Source organism: Lagopus muta, chromosome 3, assembly GCF_023343835.1.
Source record: "Lagopus muta isolate bLagMut1 chromosome 3, bLagMut1 primary, whole genome shotgun sequence".
Lineage (NCBI taxonomy): Eukaryota > Metazoa > Chordata > Aves > Galliformes > Phasianidae > Lagopus > Lagopus muta.
Window position 1 is genome coordinate 14,399,673 of NC_064435.1, and position 12,283 is coordinate 14,411,955.

General features: G+C 45.2%; 1 protein-coding gene across 1 annotated transcript in view; it reads left to right on the forward strand.

Moving 5' to 3' along the window:
• The window catches only part of EXT1 (exostosin glycosyltransferase 1), a 164,083-nt gene that overhangs the window by 123,295 nt on the left and 28,505 nt on the right, over window positions 1-12,283 (forward strand). The window contains exon 2 of the mRNA XM_048940758.1: window positions 10,124-10,217. Within this exon, the coding sequence (XP_048796715.1) occupies window positions 10,124-10,217 (94 nt within the window). The remainder of the gene's footprint in view (window positions 1-10,123; window positions 10,218-12,283) is intronic.

The following is a 12,283-nucleotide window of genomic DNA, read 5'->3' on the forward strand; positions in this document are numbered from 1 at the left end:
ACAGCGCCCAGACTCAGCAGGGAATTGGCAGCCTGCTCAGCAGCCAGAGTGGGGTGCCACAGGTACTGCTTACAAGAGGTAGTAAGCCAACATTACCCCAGTGTAAAAGCCTCCTTCGTGCTTATCTTTGTTCCTACTCTGTGCTTATCTCTGGAAGGTTCAAAAAAAAGGAAATAGGTTCATATTACAGATCTTAATATCAGAATTAACACACCTGTATAAAAAAGAAGTTGTGTGACATCGCTTGGCCTCTGCTATAGTCAGCATTGTGAGGGCAAGTATTTCCTTCCATCTGCTACCTGTTAGCTCTTGGCCGAAGAGATGTCATTCCTTGGACTAATCTGATCACTGCTGGCATCCCATCCTAAGCCTTTTTGTCTGGACTATCATGTTTTCCTTGGCAAGCCACAAAGCGCACCAGAGCACAGGTCCCTCTGACTTGTGTGCTTCCACACCGATGCCTTTCTGCTTCCATTTGTCCTTGTGACTGGTGTGCTTGAGGAGGAATAAAGAGGCAGTGCGGTGCAGGGAGCACACAGAGAGCTAAGGAGTTTGGCCAGGAGGTGCTGGGCCTGCACCGCATGCATCCCAGCAGGGCTGGTGTAGGTGCCTGGCTGTATCCCAGCTTCAATTAAAGCTTTATTTGGGGTAGAGACTCCTCCCTTTGAAAGGGAGTCCTTTCATGTCTGTGCAATCTAATAAATAATTCTGGGGCAACTGAATTTGTTGCTTTCTTTAAAGAAGCATAATTATTTTAAAATGACAAACTAGTCCCTTTGTTGATAAATGTTTCATATCTTTGCAGCTATGCCTGAATAGTTTGTATAAATAATGTATTAGCTTGCAAACAGACATAGCATGTTCAGGCATACACTGCCCAGTGCGGCAGGAATGCTAAAACCTTAAGCAGATGATCCGGCACAGTTCTGGGGGCTGAGAACAGTAGCAGGCCTCAGTGTGGAGTTAGAAACATGGGCTGCGTCTAGGCAAATTCAGCTGGCTCACACTGCACTGATGCACTAGGGATGCAGATGTCAGCATCCAGGTATTCACTGTGAGCAGGTATGTGGCCTCCCAGGGGCTCTACAAGGCAAATGGAAAGCAGTACACAGAACTGGGCAGTCATGCAGTTTAGATAGTGCTCGGCACATGCTTCTGTGGACTGCTTTTTAAAAAAGACATCCCTCTCTCTCCTTCAAAGCGAGTTTTCCAGGATTTTTAGTTGGTTGTCCTCCTAACTCTACTTGTGGTACCTGTGTTTCGAAAAAGAAATTTTGAAAAGTAATAGGTGGGGTAATAAGAGATTTTTGTGTCAGGTCAGGGTTAGGCGAGAGAAGAAGGATAAGCATGTACATTGCTGGTTTCCAGCTGAAAATCCACCGTAGAAGTATGCACCTGTAAGTGTGCTTGCATGTGCATGCGGCATTTTCAGACAGTGATCTTGAGTGCCCAAGCTGGGGCCCTAAAGTCCCATGTGTCACCATTAGGACTGTGAGTGAGATCCTGTTCAACTGTGCTAACTGGAATAAAGTTGCCCTGATGTGGTATAATGTCAATTGAGGACCACTGAGGTTGCATAAACAGCCCAATGAGAAGTCAAAACAGCCTAACAGAAGCCATCTGCAGTTCTCCAGGTGCACTGAATTAGGTGCAGATTGTGCTCGACTCTGGCTCAGGAGGGAGAGAAGAGTCCTTCTCCAAAGGGGACCTGATGATACAGAGATGCACAGCGATTGTGTTCATCTCCTGGATGCCTTTTTTGCCAAGTAGAGCAAATAGTAGAAAACTTACCTTTTGATCGACTAAGTCAGCAGAAATGAGAGCACAGGGGAGGAATGGGTCTGCTGAGCAACAGATCAGATTGTGGCTCCGCTGAGGAGCACGGCCCTGGTTCTTAGCATGGCCCAATTTAGCTCTGTGTTAATGGTGCCAGGGACAGGAATGGAAGGCATCACTGAAAAACAACTGTCAGTGCATTTGTATTTCTCTTCCTGCTTTCTCTCTGCTAGAAAATGAAAATTATTTTAGTAGTCACTGTTGACTGCAATAAAAAATAAATCTGCTGACTTTACTGCCCTTCTGCGGTTTGCACTCCTGTACGGATTTATTGCAGAAGTTGTTGATCACTAAGTTCAGGAGATCAGGGCCTGCTGTCCATTGCTGGAAACCCCCCTGGGCTGTAACAGAGCTGGGATTTTATCCTAAATTTCAGTGTTGCAAAATTTAAATGCATGGAATTAGAGTTTCCTTTTTGTTCCTAGTTAAAGACCTAATCTGATTTTTGAGGTATTTTTGCCTCATTTATAAAAATCTGAGACCTTGAGATAAAGGCAAGAATGAGAACTAATAAACCTAAATGATGATGAATCTGGATGTGTTGTGGTGTTACCCCTCGTGGAGACTAAGCTGCAGCTGACTGAGTAAAAATAACTTCACTTCAAAGCTGTTCCATGGATTTGCTGAACTAATTTTTCTTCTTCCAAGCATGGTCACATTTTGGGTCAGTGTTCCTAGACAACGTGGGGCTCTGCCAGCAGTTCCTGTGTAGAGTTCCTCTCTCTTTTTTTTTTTTTTTTTTTGGAAATAAATCTAGTCATTCATAGAAATGAAATCCTGCATAATTAGAGCCAGTATTACACATCATCTTTGCTTTCCATTTTTAGATGCTGCATCTAGAGGACTATAACTTTTAAAGATGCCAACAAGCCACTTAGGAGCTCGATAGCCATAATGGGAAAATCTGTGGAGCTGAATAGGAAACGATAAGCTTCATACAGACTATTTTAAATCGTTTGGTAAAGGGCTCAGCCAGACATTCAAAGCGAGAATAGAAACGGTAGCCCCTTCTAGTTCAGTCCTCAGCAGTTTGTACTCTGCTGTCCTGCTGGTCCTGTCCAAATCCTACAGGAGCTGGACAGAGGTGCTCTTCATGCCAGAGTCAGGAGACTGCTGGGTCCGGTTGTTGGACTGTGGTGTAAATGGGTGCTGAGCACTGATTTTATCCATGTTTATCTATGCAGGGCTTTTCAGTCTGGTCAGCCATTTCTAAGTTAGTTAAAACGCTCAGTAACCCAAGATACTCAAGAATGAAACTCTAGAAAACTGATCCTCTTTAGCATTTTTTTACTGCAAGTTTTCAATAAAGAGCTATTTAAAAATAATTAAGAAAGATTTGGAGCCTTTCTTTTGACAGGCAGCAGGGAATGGTTGGCTATGGAGCCTGCAGGTGTTGGCGGGTGAGAGGTCTCACAATGCGCCTTTCTTTTCTCTGTGCCTGGAAGCTCGCAGGTATGTCCACTAATCTCAAAATTACACTGAGTGGCAGATGAGCGAAAATTTGTTTCTTTGTTCCGAAAATGCGGGATGAATTTTTCTTTGTTTGGGTCTTTAATCCAAACCGATGCTTTAATAAATACAATGCCAGTAGTAGGCTCTTTTTCTTCTTCCTTTTTTCTTTTTAAGTTAGAGGAGAAATCAATTAGAAAACTGGCTTTGCGGTGCCAAGTGACTGGAATGCCAGAGCATTTGAGGTCAGGTATTGGCCCAGCTGGGACTATTTAGGGTGAGTGTTTGATGCCCATTTCACTGGTAGAAGGCTGAAGCCTAATAAATTCACTGTGGAAGAGAATGTGATATCCCTAATTTTAAAAATGAGCTCTCTGTTCAAAGCATTGTCAGGAGTTACGTATTACTTTCAACTCAATTCTGCATTTTTCTGCACTAAATGCTGGGGATGGCTTAGCAGAAGCCTCACCTGAAGCCAAGGTTAAGGTTAAGAGATGTCTGATCCCTTCCCACAGTGCATATGCCTGTGCCACTGCTCTTTGCCAGGTTCCCTGTCAGTGGGATGGAAGCGTGGCTTTGTTCTCCCACCAACATGATGACGTGCTTTATATTCAAATATTCAAAAAGGGCTTTGTGATCTCCAGAGAAACGGCAAGGTAGAGGCACATAATGAAACGAAGTGTAGTTTAATGTTAAAGGAGTTCTGTCAAAAGGAATCTGCCTTCCTGATGTCACCTGAAGAGACAGAGGATATGGGCAGGTTGGACTTGTCTCCACCTCGTCCAGCAGCTTAGAGTCGTAGAATGGTTTGGGTTGGAAGGAACCTCCTAAATACCATAGTTCTGAACTGCTGCTGTGGGGCAGGGCACTTCCCACTAGATCAAGCTGCCCAGGATCGGGGTCTGAGAGGCTATGGACACAATTGGGCCATTTGTTAAGTAAGTGATTATCCTTAAACACAAAGTGATGTTGGTGAGAAAACATGTACCCCTACATAAAACTGCTTTGCCTCAGGTGGTGTAAGTCCTGCACTGCCTGCGAGTGGGCCAGCTTTGGCAGGCTGAACCTTGTGCACGCTTTGCACGAGCTATAGAGATTTACAGTGCCTTCTGCATATATATTTAGATGAAGTGTCTCATGGTAAAAAATCGTTAAAATGCTTTGTGTTTGTTAGGTTGTACATCGATGTTAACACCTCGTGGATCTGAGTGTTTCTGTGCAGAACATGAAAGTGAGCTGAATACAACTGTGATGCTATTGAAGACGTTAAAGATGATTTAGATTTCAATGGCTACTGTCCATCCTAACTGCAACAAAGCTCCCTTGTCATTGCATTAAGCTATGCTTGCCTGTTCTTGGTTAATCCAGCCTTCTGAACTAAAGGAGATGCTGGCACAGTTCCTTGCATAGAAAGGAGAAAATATTTGTGCCTTGACACAGGTTGCTGAGTGTTTGCAAAGTTATGTGTCCATTCCTATGTCTAGCAGAGTTCTGCAGCAGTTTTGTGAATATTGCAGCATTTTCAGTCTCAGTGCTCATAATTGGACTCAGCCATTACCTGTGCATCGAGAGCACTGCTCGTGCACACTGTCACTATTCTTTGACTGTAGCATCCCTTCAGCAGCCAGGGCAACATGGCTGGCTGCATCTGCGGTAATGAGCCAGGCTGAAAGAAGTACTCCAATGGCTGCCTGTCAGCACTTGGCAAGAAAATCCTTTTTATGTTAGTTTCAAGGTCGTCAGATATCATTATAGCCAAGTATTAAAAATTTCAAAGAAAGGAGGCAGTGTGTTTGATTTATAGAATAATTATCTAGCTTTAGCTCTAACTTGGCTTTGGCAATGGTTTTGCAAGCACTCGAAAATTAAATCCATTTTTTATGGCACTACAAGGTATTATCTCACAGCAAATGATAATTAAACACCTGTGAAATCAATTAGCCCTTTAAGCAGGAAAAAAAAAAAAAAAAAGTTTTCCAATTATGTTTTTGCGCCTCCAAACTTTCTGATTCCAGAACCAGTCCTTGCAGAGAGGGAAATGAACTGTCAGCCAGTAGCCTGTTAACCAGCAGCAAGATCACCTGAAAGCATCGTGCGGCTGTAAATCCCAAAGCAAGCAGATCATGGCGACGGCACCCTTCCAGGCAGGGTGTGCGAGGCTCTGGAGCTCCGAGTCAGGCAGCTATCTGTCTGACACACAGCTGAGTTGTCAGGTTTCCTACAAAGACAGTTACTCACTTGTTGTTTCCAATGCCAAGTTTTACTTGACAGTTTATTTTAAAGCCAACATGCCTTAATGGAAACCAAGCAACGAGACTCCCCGTGTGACAGAGTGGGTTTCTTTTCAGCCTCTCCAGCCAATAGTTCAGAACCATCTGCATTAAGAATTCACCCATGGAAAACTGGCCAATTGGTTAATGGCTGAAACTTAATATATTGGAAAACTAGAGAATGCTCTGCCATTTAGCCTTGTGTTAAAAGTGTTTCGTATCTGGCTTTGTCATAGCACTTGTGCTGGTCTAGATTCTTTTGGAAGATGCACTGTGTGTCTGTGGGTTCACAGATTTGGGGAGGGAGCCCTGAACATACTTGGTGAAGTGCCATAGCAATTTTTGGCTCGGGAAGGAAAAGAAGAATCTCTAGTCCCATCTGACATCTATAGTGGTATGCACTGATACTCTTTGCCAAGATGAGCTCCAGCATCTTCCAAAAGATGGATTACATGTGGCACTGTTAAAATAGATGCTGCTGGGCTGAGGCCATTGTATTTGTTTCAGTTTCTGCTGCTGTATTCTCCTCCCTCTGACTTCTGATGGAGGTACCACAAGGCTGGCTTGCAGCACGTGCTCTGTCACAAGAGGGGCGGGAGGCAGCAGGGATGCTGGTGGTGGCATTCCAGGGCCTGGCCTGGCTGCTGGAAGAGCCAACACACATCTGTCCTTCAGGTTCTCCTGCCGGTGGTGTCCCATATTAGCATTCAGAGGATTGAGTCAGGAAAGATGTACGCTGCTTTGTGGAGTACGATAGATAATAGCTGTTATGTCTGAGCAGCCGGACACGTGTGCTGGTCTTAACGGCCTGCTGCCTTTTTAGCCCTCTTTTCACTCAGTGGTGATGACGATGTTTCTTTGAGAAAGAAAAAGCTGTTTCTATTAAAACTGGTCGTGCGAATGTTTCCCAGGGTAGCTTGTGGGAGCTCAGTGACATGGGGAAATGCTCAAGCTGCGCGGAGGAATGCGTGGCATGGCTGAGTCACCGCGGAGCCGCCGGCTGCGCTCCTCGGCATGGTGGGAAGCGGGAATCCCAGGCAGCCTGACCGCATGCTGACGGATGGGGTCGGCCCATCCGAAAGGAAAAGCAGCGGGTCGAGGAGCGAGCATTGCAGGAGGGTTTGCTGGGCAGCATTTCGCCTGTCTGCTAACGGCCCACGTGGCATTGCAGTGTTCACACCTGCGTGATAGATGGGGCCGTCCGCGTTTTCCCAGCTATGGGTGGGAGCAGGGAGGGGATTTTCAATTAAAGTGTGAATACATTAGGATTGATTACAAATAGAGCTATTTGTTTATGCTGCCTAAAAAAGTACTAGCTGTGAGCATGGTGCGCTTAATCATTGTGGAAGGAAGCCTGAAAGTTAATAAAGCACAGTGCTGATCCTTACAGAGGAATGTGAGCTTTGGGTTAGTTCTGCAGCTATTTTAGTTTTAAAACCATAACTCTTATTTTAAAAGCAAGTATGTTTTGGATTGTAACGTGTTTGAATGGTGCAGCTAGGGCCCCGTGTGAGCCATCCCCCACATGGGCACAGAATGCCACCGCAGCGCAGACATGGGTGGTGCTGGAGCAGTAAGTGTGGCCACTGCCAGCACTGTCCTCAAGGCAAGAGACCGGGAGACTTCTGGAAATAAATGCCCTGTTGGTGATCCCATTTCTCAGGTGTGCGTGGGCCCCAGACCCATTGCCAGGTGCCAGTGGGGCCTGTGGTTGTGTGGTGCCATCCGCAGGAGCCACAAGCCGTGGCCTGGGAGGATCCATGGTAGTGCATTCAAACCTCCCTGTGGCCCTCAAGTGTTGCCAGCTGATGGGTGTGAGTGGTTCTGGGAACAGAACTGGAGAGAAGAAAACAAGGCTCTGGAAGAGCCTCCTTAAACCTTGAATGTTTTCTCTGCTTCTTAAGCCCCCTGCCAGGAGCTCATTGCCTCCCGGAGGTCTCGCTGGGTCAGTCACTGAAATGAAGGTGAAAGCAAGCCCATAGCAGGTGTGATGCTATCAACAGTGGGACCAGAGCAGCCCCGAAGGAAGGAGCATCGTGCTGCCCTGAGGTAGCACATAGACATGTCAGCCCCGTCTGTCCTCGATCCTTTATACTTCCTGCTACTGCTGATTTTATTTCCATCGGCCTTCTGTGCCAGATGCCTCCAGCTCTGCTTTGCAGTTGCCCTGGAGCTGCATGTCTGCCACATGGTCTGTACGATCCTTCCCCGCGTGATGCTTTTGTAGGCAGTGTCTTCTCTGAGTCTGTACTTAAGCATGCAGGGCTATCCGCTGCCAGTCAGTTAGGTCAGCTTTGCATGCTGCCCACGAATCAGCAGCAGTAAAATTAGCATGCTCATTTTAAGAATTTCAAAGAAATAGCTGCTTGCCAAGGGGGATCAGAAATGAGTCCTTCTGTACTGCACTTTGAGGTGGTGTTGAGTGACCTTAAAACACTTAGGTTGAAACTGCGGAGAAATTTGTCCATGAGGAAGATGCCTGGTGCAGTGCATGAGCTGCAGCATCTTATGATGGATATTGCTTTACTCTGGGTCTGCTTGTGTTATATTTGCAGGTTCTCCCCGAAGTGAGTGGAAATTTTGTGCCCATACATCAAGGTTAGGATGAGGCGCTCTCTCTCTGTATGCATGATGTAGATAAATTGCTTGATGACCATGAACCATGCTATTCCAGAGCTAGGCAATAAATCACAGGTTCAGCTTTAAAAAGCACAAACGAGAGCAAGATGCTAACTGGTTTTCAGGTGGGAAATGGTCAACAAAATCCTTTTATTTTCTTTCAAAAATCTGTCCTAACATCAGCAAATCAGATATGAAAGAAAGAGGGCCCAGTACACAACGTCACTGACATATGGAGGTCTCTCTTCCACTGGCCTCTTTCTCTGCTTTCCTTTGTGCTCTGATTCTGCCACCGACGTTTTGTGGACATTATTGCGTTCCGGGATATTATCAGGATTTTACATTTTTAGCTTGCTAATGATAGCTATCATTAGAATACACCAAGAATAAGCCCTGTGACTGGTGTATTCCTGCCCCGGGGGTATTCTATTTTAGGTGTTTATTAAAATTTACTGTCATACAATATACAGTGAAAGCAATGAGCCTCAGACCTACAATGTGAAAATGAATTCTTTAAGATGGCATTTATTTTTTTTCCCCTATGTGCTATGTAACTGCTGACTGTCGAGCTGGGACGTGGGTGATTGTCAATGTGGCACACTGAGAAATGATTCCATGCCACTCGCATGGGATGTGTATATATGTGTTTTAACCAAAGTTGAGATACGATTTTAAAGAATGTACTTTGAAGTCTGTTTTGTAGTTTTAATTAATGCAACGAGGGTTTTTATTTTACTCTCAGTGGAGATAATCTTAATCCATTCACAGTGACCTTTTCTTGTGCAAATTAGCTGTACACGCTTGTTTAAGCAAATGGGCCTTTGCAAGATGTCTCTTCTTAAAGATGGAGCTTATAATTGAAAATTGGCTTACTCCCATCTGTCTGGCCTGGGTGAGAATACTAACATAGATCTGGGTTTTTTATATATAAGTATAATTATATAGAGATACATACATACATACATACATACATACATACATATATATATATATATATAAACTTGCTGTGCCTGCAGACTATGGTTAAATTAGATTATTACTGTAGGAAATGTCAGTGCCACAAGTTACTGCCAAAATCACATCTGTCTCCGGAGTCTAGGAAACCCTTTAGGAGGAAAGGTTATTTAGTCCTGATCCTTTTTTCTTGAACTGGGCATTCCAGCAAGGTCAATGCCATTTGCAGTTCTTCAGGTTTGCCAGAAGTACAATTAGCTAATAACTGGATGGAAACTGTTAGGATTTGATGGGTGTTTTTGGTAAATGGTTTTGAAGTGATTGATGGAGTCGGGAAAATAAACAGAAGAATCTTAAAGTTCTAGTTCAGAGGAGCAGGGGTCATTGCAGCCATGGTTAATTGCCAAAATTTGGCTGCTGAAGCAGTTTATCCCTCCTCCTCCCACCACCCTTTACAATAACCACCAAGAGAGTCATTGTAACACTCCCCCTCTTTTAGTGCCTGGTTGATAAGGAGGATTTGTGTGGCAGAGTTTGAGTATTTTTTGCTTTGCACAAACTTATTATGCAGGAACGAACACAGTTGTGCATGACTTTGACTAAGTCTGGATAGAAATCAGGTTCACAGGGGTGCTGTGACAATGTCTTTGGCGTTAATGCTTTTAATCCAAGTTTATTGTTAGAATTCATGCACACCTACATACATAGATACTGCGTAATTTTTCCACAAGCAAGATTGTTTCCTTGGTTCTGTGTCCCTACTGCTCTGTGGTGTTCTCCCATGGTGGCTGCTCCTTGAGGCTGAGAAGAGTGAGTGAGAAGGTCACATGTGTGTGCACGCATGCACGCAGGGAGCTAGTTAACCTGGAGGTGGGCTCCTGGGGCAGAGATGATTTTATCCAGATGTGCCTCAACAGCTGTTTGCATTTTCATGCCCAGTTACTCTAGGACTCACCGCTAATTCAATTTTCTCTTTTCTCTCCTGTTCTTGTTAGGTATGATTACCGTGAAATGCTGCACAATGCCACTTTCTGTCTGGTTCCCCGTGGCCGCAGGCTTGGCTCTTTCAGGTTTCTAGAAGCCTTGCAGGTAAGAGCTACAGCATAAAGCATTGGTTTCGCTGGCTGCAATTCGACATGCAATCGCAGGGGGTGGGGAGGAGGGAAATGTCTTTCATTTCCCTCATGGACAGTAATCCACTTTGCGAAAGACTCTATTCATACTTCTGGAGCAATTGGCAGCTTCTTCCCAGGAGGGGCTGAGCACAGCGTTCATCTGAAGGTTGAATTGCATTACCTCCAGGAAAAAGGTTTCCCTGAATATGGTGAAGCCGAAAGGTTGGACCAGCTTAGAGCCGTATTTTATAAAGCTGTGAGACTTCCCATGGGGACGGTGACCTCTGCAAATAAGCCTTGGGGTAGTAAAATAGCTCTTCTTTGTCACTTAGCCAAAACAGACTTGCTCCTGCATCGGCTTTCATTGCTGCTTGCTGAGCATTCTGAAGGTGGTCTGGAGGTTGTAGAGCTCCAGATGGAATCATCATGAAGAGATGGATGTAGACTGATCTTGGGGAGTTTGCAGCATGTTTTGGACAGCACCCAAATCCTTTTCACCTTCTAAAAGCATTTTTGGTTCATAGTCTTCCTTTTTTACTGTTGACCAGCAGAAGAGGGCAATGCAGTGAGGCTCTTTGAGTCTCTGTGGCAACCAGGTTCAGCAGTGTGATGATCAGGTTTCTGTCTCCAGGCTGACTGACACTGACCTACGCTGGATGCAGACAGTGTGACTTTTTTTTTGCAAGCATCAGCTCATCCCTGGGGTCCTAAGCTTCGTCAATTGTACAGATGCTGCAGCTCCCCTCTGGGATTTGCATCTGTATTTCCTGCTTGTAGGAGCCAGAGTGAAAGGCACTTTTTGCTAGCAGAAGGCTGGGGCATTTCTTGATGTCAGAGGGGAGGCAGATGAGGACACTGTAGAGGGTCCTGGCTTTAGGCACTGTTTTGCCATTTGAGAAGTGTCCTGGAGTTGGCAATAGAGCTATTAGTGGATAGCATCACAACAGTTCTCTTAGAATCATAGACTCCTAGAATCGTTTGAGTTGGAAGGCACGCTAAAAGGCCATCTAGTCCACCTCCCCTGCAATGAACAGGGACATCTACAGCTAGAGCAGGGTGCTCAGAGCCCCATCCTGCCTGACCTTGAATGTCTGCAGGGATGGGGCATCTGCCACATCTCCGGGCAAGCTGTTCCAGTGCTTCACCACTATTACTGTAAAAAACTTTGTCCTTATATCCAGCTTAATCTCCCTTCTTTTAGCTTAAAACCATCTCCCCTTGTCCTATCACAACAGACCTGTTCATTAACCACAAAGCATTCCAGTTGCTATCACAGAGTACTGTTTATCATAATGAAGAGCAGCATTCAGGTACCTAAGTGTAGGTGTATGATGTTATATTTGAAGCCCAGCAGCACCCTTTTGACTTTCTGCTGCTTCTCCTGAAGGATTCAGATCTCCCATTAGGTGTTTTCATGTCTGCCAACCTTGGGTGAGTGTCTTGGATATCCTAGAGCATCTTGAAAGCACTGAACACTTACATTTAGTCTACGAATCAACACATGCTAACCTACAAGAGATCCAGGACTGTCATTTTCCTCTTTGCTCTACTCAGGTGAAGTTAAATAGCCCTCATAGAATCATAGGATCATAGAATGGCATGGGTTGGAGGGGACCTCAAAGATTACCCCTGCCACAGGCAGGGCCATCAACCTCCAGATCTGGTACTAGACCAGGTTGCCCTAGGCCCCATCCAACCTGGTCTTGAACACTTCCAGGGACAGGGCATCCAAAGCTTGTCTGGGCAGCCTGTTCCAGCGCCTTACAGCTCTCTCTGTGAATAACTTCCCCCTGATATCAAATCTAAACCTTCCTCCTTCAGTTTAAAACCATTCTCCCTTATCCTATCACTGTCTACCCAAGTAAAAAGTTGACTACCCTGTTTGTAGGCTCTCTTTAGGTACTGGAAGGCTGCAGTGGGGTTACCCCACAGCTTTCTCTTCTCCAGTTTGAACAAGCCCAGCTCCCTCAGCCTGTCTTCATAGGGGAGGTAGGGAGCTCTCAAAGTGCTGTTCTGTCTCCAGCCTCTTTGGTGAGAGCA